This window comes from Natator depressus, chromosome 17 (genome assembly GCF_965152275.1).
Source record: "Natator depressus isolate rNatDep1 chromosome 17, rNatDep2.hap1, whole genome shotgun sequence".
NCBI lineage: Eukaryota > Metazoa > Chordata > Testudines > Cheloniidae > Natator > Natator depressus.
In genome coordinates this window covers 4390417-4411245 of record NC_134250.1, presented here as the reverse complement: position 1 = coordinate 4411245, position 20829 = coordinate 4390417, and the positions used below count along the sequence as shown (strand labels likewise).

Here is a 20829-nt window from a genome sequence, read left to right as displayed (position 1 = left end):
TTCTTTTTATAATAAAATCTTGCCTTTTATTCCATATCCATTCCAAAGCATGTGGATTAAAAACAAAACTAAAGAATTCTCTCTCCAACTTATTTAACCATAGTCTCTGTATAGGTACCAGATCCCAATTTCAGCTATTAAACAGACCATTACCAAAGTGATGCTCTTGCATATTCTGAGACTTGGATAGGCCTGTAAAAAGTCAACCCGAAGTCCCTCACAGAGGCCAGTTGTTACAATTCCTTTTGTTTCAGCACAGCACTGACTGCTACCACTAACTGGTATTTCAAGCCAAGAGGGATGTTGAAAACAGAGCTCTAAATAAAGAGATACAGAATTAGCTCCCACGGAAGCACCACAGCTCGATTACGCCATTCTTATCCAAAGCAGAGGCACTGTCATGACACTTATTTAGACCTTGGACCACCCAAAACAAATTTAGCCTTCAGGGACATATAATTCTTTGGTATGAGATGCTAAACTGAGCTCCATTCAGAGCCTCATCAGTGGCTATCATGGGGGATGGGCAAACACCAATGACATTTCACAATGAAGTTAAATGACAACCTCAGTGCATTAACTGACAGACGCCCATGCTTAGTACAACAGGTTCTAGACATTCAAGGTTGCACACAACCTATTGCAAGGTACATGATATTTGCCCTAGATATGCTTTGTAAAGAGCTTTTGTATCTAGTTTTATGGGAAAGTCCTTTATTTTTTGTTACAAATATCGAAAGATTTTTTCTTGCCCTTAATTACTAATCAGTGTTTCTAAAAGTCTTTTACAGCATCATATAAAACCAGGATTTGCCTCATTTACTCAAACTGAGTAGCACCTTACTCTGCAGGTAGTCCAGCTGTGGCTATTCAAATCAGTACGATGCCTTTCAATGTGAGTACGACATCAGAATCCAACCCTTACCTGTTTTCTTATTGCACATGGGTTACACTTTCATTATTTAAAATTCACAGACCAAAAAAAAGCTTCAATAAACTGAGGTATCAATTATTTAAGAGAATTTTGGCATTTTCTCAAAAATCATACAAGGTTAGAAAGCCAAAAATTCCATATTTACATTATAATAAGAGGACAAATATTAGAAGGCAGGAAAATTCACAGCCACCCAAGCCACCTTAATTCTGCCTTCATCCCCTGCCAACATCCCATCTTGCACACAATCGCATCTTGCATCTAACATGGAGGTATTTTGATAAAGGTTGCTTTGATACGAGTTTTTAAGAAGTTGGCAGCTTGCCATAAGGTGACCTCTGCAAAGCACATTAGCAATGAATGTGTGGCTGGTGATTTAAAGCTGTAGAGTACTATGCGAGGTCTAAGCAGTATTACTCGTCATCAGTCTCCCGAGTTAAAGATTGCTTTGTTATTTTTACTCTATGGTACTTAGACAAAATATATGGTGTTGGAATGACAAGTTTCTCTTTGAAGTCCTGTCCACTTCAGTTATCAAAAATAACTGGAGAAAGCAGTGGAAAAAAATAAAAAAATAGCCAGACCTCTCTCTAAAAAGTTAACCATTAGGGTCCTGATTCTGAAAGTGGTTACATGCATGCTTAACTTTGCTACTGTGAATAGCCCCAAATTACTCTAGCTCAAAGTTAAACATGTGCATAAGGGTTAGCAGGAGCGGGGGCTACCAGAGGTTCTTTTCTAAAGGTCTGAACAGGCAACAAGAAAAGGGCCAGCATCTTATACTAAAATCGAAATCTGTTATCAAGCTCCTGATAAGACCTGGTCAAACCTGGTCACTATTAGGAGATGGTGAAAGGAGAGGAGGGCTACCCATCCTTCAAAGTCAGGATCAGCTAGCCTTACTCCTGCCAAATTTGTTATCCACTGCTTGTCTCTTGGGTGGGATTTTCTATAAACCATACATCAAGGCTTCCCTGAAACAGTAGGAAGTTACTGAAAAACTCAACAGGATCAGTCCAGAAAAGCGACGAACACCTACACTGTATTTTGTTGAAACGCTATCCTGTTCAGTGATAACTAGTTTTTAAAGCATAGACTTGGACAGAGAATGCAAGAGCAGTAGTATTCGCCTGGGTTGAACACACAGCCTCCAATCTGCACTCCCAGACCTCCAACCATCTATCAAGGTTATTTCATTTGAAGGACAGTATTTGTAATGTGTTCTGCAAAGAAGTGCATGATGTGCTGATGCTTTAACTGTCACTGCAGAGTCTCAGGCTTGCATTTGTCCTTGGTTTGATCCCAAAGAGTTTGATTCCAGAGAAGAACAAGATGGTGGGGGATATAACGTCATCTCAGTTCAAAGGGGGTTTATAAATAAAAATCTCCATTCATGGAGATAAAAATATCTCCCTTCCATTTCATCTCAGTGGGATGAAAATATTCCCAATCACGGACATGGGAGCACCCGTAATAATTACCAGTCAACTCACAATTACTAAACACCAAACACTAGTTGCATATTTTATTCTCAGAAAAAGCACAGCCCCTAAAAAGAGTTTCTCCCTGCTCATGTACAATAAATTCTCTCTTTCATACTTCTGGGATACCCCAGTGCCTTGTTTCAGAAATGGGACAAGAAGCAATAAAAGAACAGAACGTCAAATATTTAAACAGGGGAAACCTTTAGGATCAAAGTGGTTTATGTTTGAAAAAATACTTCCCTTGATTATTATTTTGCACTTCGTTGGAGATGGAGCATTGAAGCCAATGGCAAGCTCCAAAGCTAACAAATTGTCACTGGAATGCCGACCAAACTAAACCAGGATTTTGCCCGCGGACACTTTAACAGCCAAAAAAAAGGTCAACAGCTACCATCATGTGGTGCCAGCATCTGCTACTTTTACCTACTTAAGGGCTCTGGAGAGCCACAGTTTGGACAACATGAGCTCTGGCCCTGTTTTATGAATTAAAGAACTCAGGTCTCCTGCTGTTTTGCTGAATAATGTGGTTGGGATGTAGGGGGAAGAGAAGAGACAGGAATAGCAGCTGGTATTCGGTTTAAGTTTTATACTGCAATTTTTAGAACAAGGTACAAGTTTCCAAAACTGTAAATCATAGAATATCAGGGTTGGAAGGGACCTCAGGAGGTCATCTAGTCCAAGCCCCTGCTCAAAGCAGGACCAATCCCCAATTTTTGCCCCAAATCCCTAAATGGCCCCCTCAAGGATTGAACTCACAACCCTGGGTTTAGCAGGCCAATGCTCAAACCACTGAGTTATCCCTCCGCCCAACAACAACAAAACTTGACAATGTTGTAAATTTCAGGAGCACCAGTACGAAGTGAAATTGCTAATAAATATTGATTTGATTTCTTAACGCTTACTTCAAACCCCTTTATTTACCCCTTAAAACATAACCTTCAAACAACACAGTAGTAGCTCTGAATGATTCAGTGGTGCCGGAGGGCTGCATATTTCTTTTTGACCTAGAAAAACCTACTTAATGATGAGCTCTGCGCATGTTTGGCATTTTTTTGTACATCTGAAATTTTTTAAGTTAAGAAGAGAGATAACATAACATTTCGCTCAGACACACACAGAAACCTGCCAACAGAAAAGCTGTGTGAAAACCTGTTCCACGCTTTTTAAGTCATGGGGCACCATTTGGTAGTTTAGATGTAAAATTTGGTGTTGGCACAAAATAAAGGTTTGGTTTGCTTGACAAAGCTTAACAACATGTCTCTAAGGTGCCACAAGTACTCCTTAACATTTTCATGAAGCTTTGTTCTGATGATATGACAACAGTTTGTTTGGATTTAAACGTCTGCCTGTAGCAACTGAAACCAAAATGTTGCAGTATTTGGTTAGTGCATAAGGAGGAGAGTGAGAGACTGACCACAAACACACACACAACGAAAGATGACACTGTCTGAAAAAGATTTGTTTACTTAGAGCAAATCCACCCTTAAAACACTGCATGAGTGCAGCTGCACCACTGTAGTGCTTCACTGAAGACGCTCTAAGCTGACAGGAGAGAGCTCTCCCATTGGCGTAGTTAATCCACCTGCCTGAGAGGTGGCAGCTGTATCACCGGGAGAAGTTCTCCCACCAACATAGCGCTGTCTACACAGGGGGTTAAGGTCAGTATAACTATGTTGCTCGGGGCGTGAAACTGGTATATGTCAATAGGGTAGACCAGACCTCAGTACTGTTATAAGTAACCATAAGATCACTTTGAGTATAGTCAGTTACATTGTTTCCCCTTGTTAATGAGTTGGTTTTGGGTGTTTTGCATAGCAAAGAAGGACGGAAAAACATTTTTAAGAGATGAAAATGTGATTGTAAAACCATAACTGGCAGGGGAAGTCAAGCAGTACCCGACACTACTGACCTTTTTTAAATCAATTCAACTTTGAATGGTTGTGTCCCTTTAAAACCAACTTTCTTGCCACTTATGGCAATTAAAGGATGCCCTAGCACTTATGTGCAGGAGTAGGGGTGTTACCCATAGCATCCTACCCGAAATCCAACACAGGGAATTACACTCTACCTGTCTGAATTCCTCTTGCAGTTCCAAGTTGACATGGTAGTCATCTTCACCTACACCCTAAAAAGGAGGGCAGAGTTGCTGTGCTCTATTGAACAGCTGCCACTTTCTACCAGTGACGTGGCGACATTTCAGGGGTGGGTGCAGTGATCTCTGAACACCCCCTACCCACCCTTCCAGGGCTGTTGTGGAGCTCAGCCAAATATTTAGGGATTCGGAAACCCTCAGACAAAAGGAACTATACGAGGTCTGTGCACTATGAGAGAACAACTTTTCATTGGGGATAGAAAAAATCTGCTAGGATAGGTTGCTTGCTTAGGAAACTTTAGGCCTGAGGGCCACTAGGATCCACTTTGTTCTGTCCCCTCTTGAGTAATAATGGTTAAAATACTTAGATGACTTCCACATGCTGATTGGTGTGGAGTAAAAACTTGCTGGTTTTATTTGCTTCTAGCTAATATACATTTCCACTGGATGTTATTACTCATATTGGAAAACTGCCCAGCGCTAAGTATTTTATAGACACTTGACACATCTGCCCAATTTCTTAGAGTCCAAATGTATCCATGTTACAAACTGGGCTGTGGTTGGGATACTGAGAGCTTTGAACTTCTGGAAACCTCCCCGTTCTCAATTGCAGAGAGTTAAGTCTTCTTTCATTCCCTGCCACACTTACAATTGAAATCAATGAAAACCTCAAGCATGGTTAAAAATAAATTCCCATCTAACAACCCAAAAGAGCCTCAGCTGCAGCACTTTCAAAGAGACTTTTGTATACTGTGACCACGCTAACAATTTATTCCATTAAGGTCTCATACCTGCGAGTCCCTCCAGTTTGAGAAATGGCAAAAAAACACTCTGTTAGGATTTCATGTTAGAGGATGCTGTCAGAGTTGCATCAAAGATAAACACAATCTAGGATTAAGTCGCTCTGAAATATAGTCAAGCCTCGGGAAACAGGAGCATGGTTTGGAGAAACTCTGACCACTTATTTCTTATGCCTACAATTTATTCTGCTGAAAGCCTCCACCTCAGCCTCCACACACAAACCCCTCATCACTTAGTCCATGGTCATGTCTAGGAAAATAGGTTGTACTGGAAAACGCGTTGGCTAATATGCATTAACGGACATGATTTTAAACAGGACATTGCACCTCCCGTGGACTCAGTTTACCACCTTTAAAACTGGCTGTAGGTGGCCCAGGCTCGCTCTCCCAGGGCTTGTTAACTGGCTGTAGGTGACCCAGGCTCGCTCTCCCAGGGCTTGTCTTCACAAGTAGATTAACTGGCATTAACTATAGTGGAATCAGCTATTCTGCTATAGCTGTGCTGGTCATTTTCACCAAGTAGACAAGCGCTTAGGGCTTTATCACTGGAGTACCTGATCCTAGTAGCCCTCTCGCCACTAGGAGTGACCACTTACCAATTGACATGGTTTTGAAAGGTTTTAAACAGCCTACACATGCTCAAACACTACCTATTTTCCTAGTCTAGACACGGCCTAAGTGTTCCAAATGCAAATAATTTCAGCCGCTTTAAAAAAATTAAAAAAAAAAAAAATCTAAGCTTCCCCCATCTGGGGCATACCCTGTTGCTGCTGACTACACCAGGACATGTACTACTTTAAAACATTAACTCTCTCCCCTGCCCCTTTGAGAAATGTTTGGCTGTACCCCACAAAAAACCTGCACAGTCAATCTATGGGTGGAGGGATGCTCTTGTGAGTAAGGCACTGGACTGAGAATCAGGATTCCCAGCTTCTAGTCCTTGCTATCTACAGCCCGTGTGAGAGACCTTCTGAAAGTCACTTGTCCTCTCGATGCCGAAGCGTCCCCATCTGGAAATTGGGGCTAGTACCTATTTATCTCACAGGGTGCAAAGCAAACCAGCCTGTTCAGGCGAAGGGTGCTATGGACACACAAAATGCTATATTGCTACTACAATTCTATAGTTTATGTGCAAAGCCAACTAAGTTCCAATCTCACCTGCACAGAACATGGGTTTCTATTGTCAGTCCTTTTGCTGCAAACAGAATCCAGTTTTCAGCCAAAAAGAGGGCTCTGCAAGGGACTTTATTCAACAAACCAGCTTTAAAAGCTATGTTAATAATGAATCAAGCTTCATATTGTACCCCCTTCCTTCCCCCCAAAAAAGAGAAAATCCACAGTTGTGGTTAGAAGTCTAGCCTGGGCGTTAAACAGGCAGGCCAGGACTGACAGGCACATGAGATCTGAAACAGCAGACGATCTTCCATATTGTGTGGGGCGACATAATGAGATATAACACCTCTACTCCCATATTTACCCAAAAGCCTTTCAGAGCTTTTTCTATAGCATCGATGACTCCTTACGTCTGACTTGGGGGCCCAGGGATGAGTCAAAGAGGTGACCGTGAACTCACATGCAACTCTGCAACTCTGCAACTCACATGCAACATGCAACACTGTATTGCTTACGTGCACATAAGCCAAGCCACAGTGACATGCATTGATTTGGGATTGAAACATTGTGGCCCATCGCTATAGCAATTACACAGGTGCCTCACGCTCCTGGCAAAGCCCTTAACGTCACTGTATTTGGGCACAGTGACTATTATGGCTTCATCACGTAAGTATGCGATGAGGGCTAGATAGTCACAGCCCACACTTAGCTGCACAAGGGAGCAAAGCCCCACTCGACCCCAGGTCAGAGACTGGCTGCAACGGCTACTCCCTCATCACTCCCCACTGAGAGCAGGTAGAGTGGAGTCGCGGCTCCATCTCCCTCTACTTGCCAGGCAGGCACACGATGGGGAGCAAACTGCTCCACACGAAGGGGCGAAGTGACCTATTCCTTTCTCAGGGAGCAGGGGAGGAATTGCGACTCAGAACCACAGCTGGTTCCCCGACTGCTCCTTAGGTGTGGCTACTCCCCACGCCTTACTCAGGGCTGTTTGTAAAATTACAGCCTAGCCCTGAATGACTGGAAACTCCTCCAGATTATTAGAGCAAGGATAGGTCTACATAGCAAAACACACCCGCGGCAGAGAGCCTCAGAGCCTGGTTCAACTGACTCGGGTTCACTCTGCAAGGCTATAAACAGCAGCACAGACTGGAGCCCCGGCAAGGAGGGAGGGTCTCAGAGCCCAGGCTCCAGCCCGAGCATCTACACTGCTATTTTTCGCTCTGCAGCTCAAACCCAAATCACTTGACCAAGGCTCAAGCTCGTAAATGCAGAGGGTTTTTTTTTTTTTTCTGCGTAGACGTATCGTGAGCCACTGGGGTAACATGCTGTGGACGAGGGCTTGTCTACACAGGGAAAATGGCCCGCGTAACTATACCAGTCTAAATATTCCACTGTAATTCTACTGCTATAACACCCCCATGTGGACGCTATTCTGGAATAAAAGTCTTCAGACAAGGCGTTTTACCAGTATAACTATACCTGTATAATGGTACAGGTAAATTCCCTGTGTAGACAAGCTGCAATTCTCTCTTCTGGATCTAATTTTTTTTTAGAATACGTGTTGAGTCTTTACCCCCACCATGCTGCTCCTGTTCCTCTCTAAACCTTTTGTCTCCACCTCCCACATGCCATTCCATGCCTCATTTTGTTCCACCCACTATGCTCCAGAGAGCTGCCCTTATCTCTTGAACTCAGTGACCTCCATTACTCCTCCAGATTCAACAAACCTGATCTCCACTCCAACATGGCCTGCACCTCCCTATTTGAACTGCAATCTTGTGCATCAAATTTGCCTAGCCTGTAAACTCCTTAGGGCAGGGCCCTTGTCAATTATATGCCTGTAAAGTCCATTTGAGAACTCAGCATTTTGGTTGTTCCCACCAAATCACATTTGATCAATCAGAGCCATGTTTGGTTTGAACATTGTGTACGTCCAAAAACTGACCAAAATAATCCTTTTCAGATTTTGTAAAATAAATCCACTCTTGGGTTGAGGCCTATGATTGTACAGCTGCATTACAAACCCTGAAAATAGGGATTTATAAATGGAAATGCTGACGGATCTTCAGCTCTAGGCATGTGAACATAATGGCTGGAATAAACGTTTCCCCATTGGGGGGGGGTGGGGGGGGAGTGGCACTGCATAGTGAAACCAAGCTTCAAACTCCTGCCTGTTGTCAAAATTTTTACTGTTGGAGTGGACTGCTCATGCGGCTGGCATGAGGCAAACAGCACCAGCTCTGACCCAGCAAGATCTTGCTTTGTAACTTACTCCGGGCTTGGGTCCATCTGGGAATGAAGTTTGCCTGTTGCCAGCACAAAACACGACCCGAGCCACACCCTGGACAGTTACAGCAGTGCCTCTCAACTTTTCCAGAATACTGTACCCTTTCAGGACACTGATTTCTCTTGCATATCCCGAAGTTTCACCTCACTTAAAACTTACTTGCTTACAAAAATCAGACATAAAAATACAAGTACATCACAGCATGCTATTACAAAAAAATTGCTTTCTTTCATTTTTACCTTATAGTGAAAAATAAATCGATTGGGATATAAATATTGAACTTACATTTCAGTGTGATACTTGAACCTGTTTTTCACTTGTGAGCCTTGTCATTCTGGGAGGCTGTGAATTACAATTTCACTGTCACCACTTCTACTGCTTCCAGCTCCTCGTTTTAAAAAAATCTATCCATTTTTACATCGCAGCCACATACATACCATGACAACATCAACCTCATTAACATGTCTGCATGCATCAGTAAATGACATAAAAGGCATGCATGTTTCATACAGTGCATATATGCACGTTATGGTATAATATAGTATATGGAGCAGCATAAACAAGCCATTGTCTGTATGAAATTTTAGTGACTTCGCTAGTGCTTTTTATGTAGCCTGTTGTAAAACTAGGCAAATATCTAGATGAGTTGATGGACGCAGAGGTCTTTCAGGAGGTACCCCTCGGGGTCAGTGTACCCTTGGTTGAGAACCACTGAGCTACAGGATGGTGACAAACTGCATTTACCCACTTATGATATCGAAGCACAAGAAAAGGTCAAGCTTCGACTTGCTTCTCCTCTGAACTTGGCTACGCAGCACATGGCAAAAGTTATGCTTGATCTCCTTGTGTAGTTGCAGATGCCAGTTTTAATGGCCAATGTCCAAAAGGATAATAAACAACAGTATTTCTTCTTGGCATGCCATTTGCCTAAAACCCTTTTCAATAAGCGTGTTTTAGACTAGAAAGGCTTACTGTGTTCCTGCAGCTTGGAAGAGAGACCGTCCAACTGCCGTAACTTGCTAGAGAAATGAGTCTAAATGAATCTTAAGTGTGATTTATTTTGGCAGCTTGACTTCTGTTTATTATTCATTGGCTACAAAAGCTTAAGAACTCTGTGTGACTTTAATCACAAGGACTGAGTTTTAAGAAATGTGGGTTTGTTTTTTTTTAAACTTACACACAGAGCTTAAGACATTCCCTAAATCTGCATTCCCCCCACCCCAACCCACACACACTCCACACAAAAATCCTGAATATTCGCCTTTGCCTGCTAACAATCAGGATAAAGGTTTCTGCAGAGAAAAACAGGAGACAAGAATGTTGAATGGTTCATGATAGAAGAGTGTTCTACATAAGAGGCATGGGAGATATTAAAGCGATTGTGCCAAAGAAAAGCCTACAAATGATATTATTTAAAATGTCAGGCTTAAACACTTGTTGCTAACAGGCTGATGATTTTACAGGGCTCTTCAAAGCCTGCTTGTTCCAGCTAACCTGCTATACTGGTAGCCTCTAGAGGCCCTGATCAGGAATCACAGCCCCACTGTGCTTGGCACTGCACAAAACATTAAGTAAAGAGATAGGCTCTACCCCAAAATGCCGAAAATCTTTTCTTAAAACACAAGACACAACACGTGGGTGAAACAAATAAATGGGTGGGCACTGGGAGGTAGAGAGGATGAAGTGACAGTAACCTGAGCACGTTGTTGCCTAGCCTAGCTGTACACCCAATTTAGCTGTCTATCTGCCTGGCAATTGTTGTCCAAAGCCCAGCACTTAGGCATATTTGTGACTTTAAGCATATTAGCCATCTCACTGACTTCAAAGCAACTATTCACGCACTTCAGTGTTTTGCTGGACCAAGCTTAAGGGAGGAGGGAACAAGCATTGGACAATGGCTAGGTGGCAGGAAGCAAGACTGAGGGCACAACTAGCCTATGCAAAACTGTCTTCAGTGGGTTACTCACATGCTTTAAATTACAGATGGGCTTAAGTGCTTTGCCAGATTGGGGCCTTATCCTCACCTTCCAGGCTCCCTCCCCGTTCTTAGGCTGCAGGAGGTCTTAGTGGCACCTGCATCATTTTCACCTCTCACTTCCCCTGCTCAATCTCCATATGCAATTCCCTTCCTCCCTGCATCTATTCTGTAAAGTCCTCTCTGATCTCAATTGAAATAGCTGAGTGAGGGTAAGTATCCAATGTACATCAGTCTAAGACCTTGCCAAACCCAAGAGAGCTGTGGGTATTTCTCTACACCGGATGCATCCATCTTCCTCCTTTCACAGGCTTAAACATAGCAAGATCCTACACTGTGCACATGGCTTGGGAAGAGAAGGCATTGCTAACCTTCCCCCAGCGGCAAAGGTGCTACACATTTATCTTTATCTGCAGCATTGTTTATGAAAGTACCAGACAGCTAATTAAAGTGTCCACCGCTGAGCTGGGTGCAAGCTTGACAGCAAGAATTTACTTGCATTCTTATTAACACCAGCAGCTGCCATTTTTTTCCTGCACTCCTATGGTTAAGGAAAACATATTTCCAATATTATGAGTCAAAAAAACAGATCTGGGAGCCAGTCAAAGCCAACTGAGTTACCAAACTAATATCTTCACCCGCCAAAAAATGGGCAAGGTTGTTCCCTGTCCAGAACATGTCCACTTCCTTTTTCTTATTATTTAACGTTTATATTGCACTGGGACCTAGAAGCCAATTAGACTGGGCCCCATTGTGCTAGGAAATCCTCTAGGTTAAATGACGTTTTGTTTTTCTTAAAGCAACTTAACACACTAGCAACTTAAAAACAAATTCACACATCCATCTGAAAATGTTCATCTACTGTTGTAACAGTAAAACCTATCATCACTATAACAAAAGATTGGGAAGGAAAGATTTCTTTTCCCCTATAAAAGACAACCTGTTTCATCAGTTTCAATCATTTCCTTGTATCCCTTGTTGTTTGTGAAGGTCAGGAAGTTGGGGTGGGGGGGGAGGATTTTAAATAGAGAAATTCAATAGTAAAACCACAGACATTGGCAGAGGGGCTTGGATGTGAAACTAATTCTAAGCAATTTTGAAATGGACTAGATTTCAAGTTGCCTGTCCTTTAATAACTCAGGCTTGCAAATGTTCTGGCTGCAGAGATGGAACAAAAAAGAGTTAAATTATAGTCTGAAAACACAGAGGATAAATTACAGAAAGGGAGTTTGAGGGAATGGGTGAAGCAGCTCAGGCCAAAAGAACGTTATAAAAAAGTCAGTGATTGTCAGACAAATTATAGCTCACATATTTAGAAGCTTTGGTAATAAACTGGACTAACTGGCAGCAAATTAGAAATGTACTGACAACATGTTAAATGCTTAGTGGAAAAGCAATGGGAACTACCCATACCATAACCTGGGGCAGATATGAAAGTGTGCAGTCACTGGAAGTTAGCTTTTGAGCAAGGGCAGTGTAAGCTCCTTTCCCATGTCAGATCTGAGAAAACTCTAAAGGGGGATCTACAGAACTGGCTCGATACAAAATTCAGGCACAGCCCAAACTACATATTGTTACAACTGACCCACAGCAGCTTCTGCATACCCAGCCTCTCCCAAGGCAAGTTTCACCCTGCCATGGAACGTTCCACCCACAGCTGTTGTTTTTCCCCCATAAAGAGGTAATTAGCAAGTTAATTTTTGAAGTTCACGGCATTGCCTACAGATGTCACAAAAATATCACACAAGAAAGTGGAAGCCAAATGAGCCAGACTATTTAAAGGCCTTTGCATTTGGAGAAAATTCTAGGGCAAAATTTCAAAAATGCAGATGGCTTTGAACTGGGAAATGTTATACTATATGGAGAAGATGGAGTACTCCAGCCTGTAAAGCTGTTTAAATGGTTCCTTTGATGCTACATTTTATTCATTTTAATTTTAAATTCAAGCACTTATTTTCAACCATCTTACTATTTTTTTTTCCTTTGGGTAATATAAAACATTTGGGGCACTCCGTTTAAAAGGCAGTAAAATTCAGCATTTTTCATCTGCTTGACAAACACTCATTAATGTGTGCAATGGCCCTGGGAAGCACAGTAGTATTATCCCCATACTACAGAAGGGGAGACTGAGACCAAGTGATTAAGTGACCTGCTTATAGCACAGAGGCTCTTAGCGTTGGACATGGGATTAGAACTCCATACTTCCTGGCTCCTGGTCCTGTGTTTCACTCTGTCTCAAGGCCTGATGTTGCACTGCGAGCACACCCTCCTGCTGTAGGCGAAGACCCATGATCGGGAGCATCTGTGCTTTCTGCAGCCCGTGTGAGAAATCTGAGACACTGTACAGACCATACCATCCCCAGACGCTCTCTTTTCCACCAGCTGATGAGCAAAACCAAATGCTAGCCTGTTCTCAAAAGCAACGTTGTGCTCCCCCCTCCTGGACAGAAGGGGAAGATGCAGTTGGCAAATAAAAAAGAGCACCCTCACTTTGCTTGTGCTCAGCTCTTTAGTGGCCCCTCTCACTGGAATAGAAAGGATCTGAACCAGCCACGTACAAATGAAAGGCTCCAGACTCCTGCTCCCTCATTCAGCAGCCAAGTTATGCAGAAGAGAGATGGGAAACACAAAGACAAGGGTTACATTTCTGAATATTCTTCTCCCCTCCAGCAATGTATATGTCACTCCCCTTAATAAAAACAGAGGGGAGAATAAACTTCTGTATCCACAGTTCTGCCCGCTCCCAACCATATGTAAATAACTCGTACCACAGTGAACTGCCTCCTTCAGGGCAGAGTGCCGCTTGGCACCTCCTCCTGGCTTTTGTTGGCTCAAATAAAATCTTTCATGTTGTTTTAGCATCACTGTTGGGGTTTATATTTCTTTGGGAAGAAGGTCAAAGCCTTTCCAGGGTGTTTTTATAAACAGTGATTTACCCTCAATTCTACAAGGTATCCTCCAGGCCCACAGAAATCAGCAGTTGCTCAGCCCCTGGCAGCATCAGAACCCATGTTACTATAACTGGCACTAAAAATATGACACTGGGCTACCTCTATGTGGACATGACAGACCTGAACAGCTTCTTCTAGTCACCTACGTGTTGTTATATGGTTAAGAGATGGGAGTGGCTTCTTTAAAGCCACTCTAGCATGCTGTGTACTAAACTCAAGATGGCCATCTCAGCTGCTATGAAATCATGACAACCGGGACATGGTATCTGAGGTTTAAGTGTTCTTGTTGTGGATATTTTTAATGTTTGGCTTCAAAATACCAAACGTGATTAGTGAATTGCAAACACTCTGCCAGCCAAGTTCCTCTTTAGTAAGGAAAGCACTCTGCAAAAGTGTCCAAATGGAACAACAGTTTTTATTTGGGTCAGACCTGTCATGCTCTCAGACAGGAGGTCAGACTAGATGATCATGATGGTCCCTTCTGACCTTAAAGTCTACGAGACCGAGTCTTTCCATAAAGAGAATGTTATTTTAAAATGTTACTTATTAAATTCTTATGTTTATTTAAATGGTCCGACACTCAAAGGAGTCAAATGCAGAGTGTAAGCACATCACCGGACTCGAGCATGCCACACCACCTCTGGAGAAGAAAAAAGCAAGACAGTCCCATGTGCTAGAGAAAAGTGTAGAGGAAGTGTGGCAGATATTATCCCCATTTCAGAGATGAGGAGACTGATGCAGAGAGACTAGGTAAATTGCTCAAGGCCAAAGAGTGAATTAGTGTCAGAGATGGGATTAGAACTCACGACTTCCTGACTCTCTAGCCTGTGCTCAGACAAACCTCTGTATCCCTAATCATAACATTACAGACTGGGTAAACTCACGAAGTATTAAATGCTTTCTCCAAACACGCATGCAGAAGAACCCACAATCCAGGAACGAAGCAAGTTTTTGACAGATTTATACGTCCCTCCAGCAACACGCACAAACCAAGCCCGGCTCCACAGAGTAGACTGTTGTCACCTGGTTACAGCATCTGCCACACACCGTAAATTAAAAACAACACACCAGTGAAGGGAAACTCTCCTCTAGATAAGCAGCACAGAATGGTTTGCTATGGCTTGGTCTCTGGGAGTAGAGAGGAGAAGGCACAGCAGGAAAGAGATAGATTAGCAAGTAAAAAGGTTACACAGTAGCTGCCAGTTCTACACATGCATCAATTTCCAGCAAAACCCAAAAGACAAAATGAACTAAAAAAGGGTGATAAAGAATGAGAAGACACCCGGAATCACCAGGCAGGGAAATTTCTGCCAGGAAAAATATAATTGTTGGAGAATTCAGATGACATATAGAACATAGGATCCAGACAGAAGGGGATAAATAGGGCTTCCTGGTCAGCATGGCTTTTGCTCCTGAAGCATGCTGCTGTTTTTTTAAAAGTTCCACTCTCTTTACAACAGCATTGATTCTCTCCATAGCTGAGCATCTGTTTTTCTTAGACATGCCTCACTTGTTGGTAACAAATTCTTACAATACTTTGGAAAATTAAACTCTTCCTCTGTTCCATCCAAGAGGGAAAAGCTTGGCCTCTTGCCCTAAAAAACTTAACATTTCTGAGCATCCATATTTCCACTCAACATGCGCTAGTCAAACAAAGGCTCCCTTCAGCAAAAGAACAGACAGCCAGTGCTAAAGATCAAGATTTTCACCCACACGAACTATTAACAAGGTCATTATCTGAAATGGCCTCTCTCTCCATTTGCCTGCATCCTGAGCCACTGAGAAAGAAAGAACTATGGAGGGACCAGGAATAGCAATTATTTCTTCTGTGTTTCCTTTCTGTCTGGGTTCTGGGGAGATGAATGCAAAATTCCATCTCTAACTGAAATGCTATTCACAACTTTCTCTCTCTCTGTAATCTGACCTGCTCAACTGCAGTACCCTTTGACCTACAAATATCTGAGGCCTGGAATTACTGACATTCCTGCAAGCTTTATACTTCTAGGTCTGCCCTTCCCAATATTGACACAGCTTTGTTCCAGCAATCCATGTATAAAACATGTGTGCACACATATATACATGTACGTTGTACAGACAGAGAGGAAAGCATACATCCTTTAAAATACACACAGATCCTTGAGAGAGAATAATGCTTTCAACAATTTCTTAGTGTCAGTATTTCAAACTCTTTGAAAGGATTAAAAGCTTAGTTGCATTTCTAGATGAGTACCTGCCTTTAACAAGACACACTCTGGTTACGTTCAGTAAAATAAAGTGCTATTACCTTGAACAGCAGTAAAGTGATTCAACATGGAAACGCTCATGCCTGAATACTGCACTAAGCTACTTCAAAGGGGCTCTGCATAAACATGCCACACACATGTAAGTATTCCGTGGTTTTATTCTGATGGAATTTTAATTAGTCCCTTAACAGGCAAACTAACTAGGGGCTTCACAAACATATTTACCCCTCAAGTGTGCACAAGGTACTGGCCAACGCCTGCACCGTTTCAATATGGCACAGTGACCTTCTAAGGAACTCAAGGATGTGAGACATATAAGGCAGAGCTTTACATGGAGGGTGCTGGACCTCCATAGTACACATCCGCCAACAGCCTAGGAAACTCACCCAATAAGTCGTCATTTCCCCTGGTAAACCCAAGCAGCCTCCTTAAGTTCTGTCCAGCGGTTCTTGCAAAAGGTTTCTCTACACAGGATTCCACAGCCAGCATTTCCACTGACGCTCAGCACCGACATACGCTGCTGAGCTGTGGCCTTTTGTCACCATGGAGGAACAGCTCCTTTTATTTTGTGTCCCTTGTCAAATTCATCCTCTGGACCTGCCAAAACCCTAGGCCATGCTCTAATCATTTCTCTCCTTAACTACACTCTCCTCCTCTTCTCTGTGTTCTCCTAATCAGCCCTCCACCCTTCAGTCTGTCCGAGAAGCTGCTGCCAAAACCATCTGTCCCACTTTTGTCACCCTGAGCATGTTTCAACCGTCTTCTCTATCTGCTGCACTGGCTTTTCCTCAGCCTCAACAACTCCCCTTCCACGTGTATTTCTGACCTCATTTCTTCTGACACCCTTCTCCTGACCACTCCGCTGGCCCCCCACTTCACTCCTGACCCAGGCTGTCTTTCACATTTTCTCTTATACTAGGAATAGTCTCCAGTCTCCACCATGATATCTGTCCCTGACTCAGTAATATTTAGTGCTCAGGGAACCATACCAATGTTAAACAGTCCTCCTGGGATAGGTAAACAACCCCCATTTTCCAGACGCTAATACTGAAGCAAAGAGAGGTTAAATAATTTACTCAAACCACAGCAAGAATCAGTAGCGGAAAAAGGAGGAGAACTCAAGAAGTCCTTGGCTCCTAGCTCTGGGCTCAGTCCACAGTTCATAAGACCTACTTGTGTAGGTTCTTTTACTTGTGACTATAAACTAGAAGATCAGTCTATTGGGAGTGGCAAACTGAATATGTTTTAATGGTGGTCTGTGTCCTTTCCATGCAGAACAGCTCATCTTTCATCATTTAGCACATGGGCTCAAGTGCTTTTATTTGCCTATGCAGTTATTCTTTCATCATGGTAGATTTTTGCAAGCAGGTGCACTTCAGATTGAGGCTTTCAACAGAGTCTGTCACTGTGTGCGTGAGAAGGAAAGAAGCAAACCCACACAAAACTGTACTGCAGGAAAAAACTGAAAAATACATCCAAAAGGTGTTACTAGCGGGGGAAAGGCAGTCCCATCTCCAGGTACTACTTTTTAAACATTGTTTCCTCTTCTTAATACTAAATGTAATGCTCATGGAAGCTCCCTGTTTACCCATAAAACAGCTACAGGACATGCAGCAACATTGCTAGCTGCCTCAACGTTGAATCACATCAACGGGTAAGAAGGTAGTTCAGTCTTCATGGCTACTATATCCTGCGCCTTGCTATTAAGTTCTGGGTATTGGGGTATGGATACTTGTCAAATAGGGAATAAACTGAAACCAGCCATCTCATTTCATGGGGGCCACTCAATCAGACAGTAATGACCTGGGACATTCCAACAAGTGACCTGGTTAAAAGGCTCCATATCCTAGTACCAATCCCCTGAGCTATCCACTCCCACTTAACAGCGGGCCTGTTTTTATCTGCTTTACTCCTATACCTCTGGAATCAACTTCAAAGACTGACAACTGCAGGCATCATGTTTCTGTTTTGATTTCGTTAAACTCAATTTCTCTCTTGCCTCCTTCCATAGGCTAATCAGAAGATAGTAATAACAGCTGTCCTGTAAGTGACTCTTCAATATGACTTAGTGTATTTATTCTCCGTGGTATATACAGTGTTACATATGTGTGTGCAAGATGTTAGTAGCATCTCTACAATGGGACACTAGATGGGAGAGTGCTACGAGTTACTACAGAGAATCTTTTCCCAGGTCTTGCCCACATTCTCAGGGTCTAACTGATCGCCATATTTGGGGTCGGGAAAGAATTTTCCCCCCGGGCTCAGATTGGCAGAGACCCTGGGGGGTTTTCCATCTTCCTCTGCAGCATGGGGCATGGGTCACTTGCAGATTTAAACAAGTGTAAATGGTGGATTCTCTGTAACTTGAAGTCTTTAAACCCGGATTTGAGGACTTCAGTAACTCAGCCAGAGGTTTGGGGTCTATTACAGGAATGGGTGCATGAGGTTCTGTGGCCTTCAATGCGCAGGAGGTCAGACTAATGACCATGATGGTCCCCTTTGACCTTAAAGTCCACGCATCTATGAGACTTCTGCATGCTATAGCAGAGGGAGAAGAGAGCCTTGGGATTTTATGTGATATAAGACACATGTACCTGTCTGCCATCCTGTCCCACGTTTGTCTGTCCTCTCACTACTGTTCGAATATTGTCATCCAGCCTCCTTTAGGGAAAAGCAGACAGTGTCAGCATAAGGAACAGATAGTTTGTGAAAACCAGTGCACCAAAAAAAAAAAAAAACTGTACCTGGCTTGGTTTGTTTTTAAATGGTGCTGACAACATAAAACTGACATTTTCATAAACACCTGATAGTCTCTCGGATATCAGCAACAACACTGAATATTGTCAAAATAGGAAAATTAGTTTCAAAATCCAATTCACTTTTTGCATTTCACACCAGTTGGCCAATGGTATCAGACTGGGCAGTTTCCCTTTCTGGTTCTCCTGCACTAGAGCAGAGCTTTCAGGTAGACAAGCCTTTCTTCTAAGTAAAGAAAATTTCACCACCCCCTCATTTGTTATCCTTACCTTTATAGCAAACGTAAGAATGACGACAATAAAGTCTGTGCACTACAACTATTACTGCAGCTACGACATTTGATCTCACCAACATAGAAGGTTTTGGCCACCCAAGTTATTCTGGGAGTTTTGTTTTTCTTTGCTTTAGCATTGTAACACATTTTTCAGTGCCCCACGATTCCCACCGTTGTCTTTTGTGAGGTTGAGAAACACTGCGTTAGAGCGATGTTATTTGAGTGGCACACACTATAGGAAAGAGTTGAATGTAAAATTTAATTAAATTATAAAATGTACTAGAAATATTTTCTTTTTTTAAACCTCTGCCCAACTCTTTCTTCAAAGATATTTACATTTCAAGCATAAAGCTACCTAGCTTCAAATAAAATGAGTTAGAACCAGCAGCAGTGCAAAGATTGATCTTTAATGGAAATATATTAAGTCTAATGACCATATGGCCATTTCCCATCTATGTGACAATGAAAAGAAACAGAGTGCTACTTACCTTATTTTCAGTCTGATTTTGTTCACAACTTCATCAATGTTTGCCAAAGACTGCAAGATAAACAGTTTTTCAAAAGAAAAATGTTTTTTCAGTACATACACACAAATCGCAGAATCAAACCTCCCTTTGAATAACACTTGGCATTTTCTTTCATAGCACTATCCCCCTTTTATAGACAGGGAAACTGAGGCACCAAGTAATTTGGCGACTTGCTCAGGTCACGTAGAGGTCAGTGACAGAGCTTGGAACAGAAGCCAGATCTACAGACTCCAATGACTCTTCAACTTGCCCCTGCACATGCATAAACACGCTGAGTACAACTACAACTTCTCTTTGCGATTGTACAAATCCTTCCTCAGAGGAAGCAGTTAAAGGGAAAGGTGATGGTGACCTCTAGTGGATAACGCAGTCAAAGAGCAAATAGGATCAAAGTATGGTAGGGTTCAACCATACAGTACTTTGAACTTCAGCAACCCCCAGAGGAATGCAATGGGCCCTGAATGCCTGAGATCCACGGATACCTGGCAATGAAGGATGCCTGACTGGTATCTGGGTGTGAGCAAACCAAGCAGAACAAGCTGAACAGAAGCAGCTAAAAGGAAAAATCCTACCGCTTGCTCTGCTGCTGCAGTTGACCCAAATGCAGCAGAATCTAGGAAGTTCCAGCAAGTTTTCAGGAGCTCACCCAAGGTCTTATGCTGCAGAAAGGACCTCCCCATCTCAACAGACCTCCCAACCCCAAGCCAAGCCTAGTTCGTGGGTTGGAACTAGGGAAGGATTTGACCCCACTAGATCTCCGTTCCTTATCCCTGAAAGGAAACGATGGTTTTAAAATCTAGTCTGATTGTGACTGGACTTTCTGACACTTCACGTTCAAAACATCCCTGGTGTGGCTAGAATCCTTGGGGCCTCCCAGTATATTGATCCAGCAGGATCTGAAATTCAACTGCAAAAACAGACCGACCCTTGCATCATGAAACTGTTTCTTTCTAGAGACCAAAATGGAATTTTCATTATATTTGAAACTGCAGCTAGCACATTGGGACACTGTCATTCTATTTCACTAGGTCTGAGTTTAAGAAGTAATTGCCACTGAAAGTCATAATTTTGCTGCTCTTTAGAAAGAAGCCCTGGGTATATTTTTAAACCTGTCTTCCTATGGACATGCAGGGGGATTTACACACTGAGTCACCATTAAGATTACCCCTTGGCTCATGGGACAGCAGAACCCCAAGCATTTGACTTACTTGCTCAGTTGGAAAGAGAGTATTAATATACTCCACAGCATTGAAGTCTGCCCTGTCCAGTGGATCTTGGCTGGGAAACACCTAGAGAGTGGGGAAAGAAACACAAAATATCAGCTTGATCATCTGTAACTTTAAGCTATATCTGTTATTTTAATAACTACAACACAGACAAGGGATTATG

The 20829-nt window shown here is 42.6% G+C and overlaps 1 protein-coding gene across 1 annotated transcript in view; it reads right to left on the bottom strand.

Annotated features, from left to right (window-relative positions):
• VPS53 (VPS53 subunit of GARP complex) overlaps window positions 1-20829 on the bottom strand; it is an 89766-nt gene that overhangs the window by 63121 nt on the left and 5816 nt on the right. Inside the window, exons 2-4 of the mRNA XM_074974793.1 lie at window positions 20649-20729; window positions 19402-19451; window positions 18477-18543 (exon numbers count right to left, since the gene is read on the bottom strand). Coding sequence (XP_074830894.1) covers window positions 18477-18543; window positions 19402-19451; window positions 20649-20729 — 198 coding nt within the window. The remainder of the gene's footprint in view (window positions 1-18476; window positions 18544-19401; window positions 19452-20648; window positions 20730-20829) is intronic.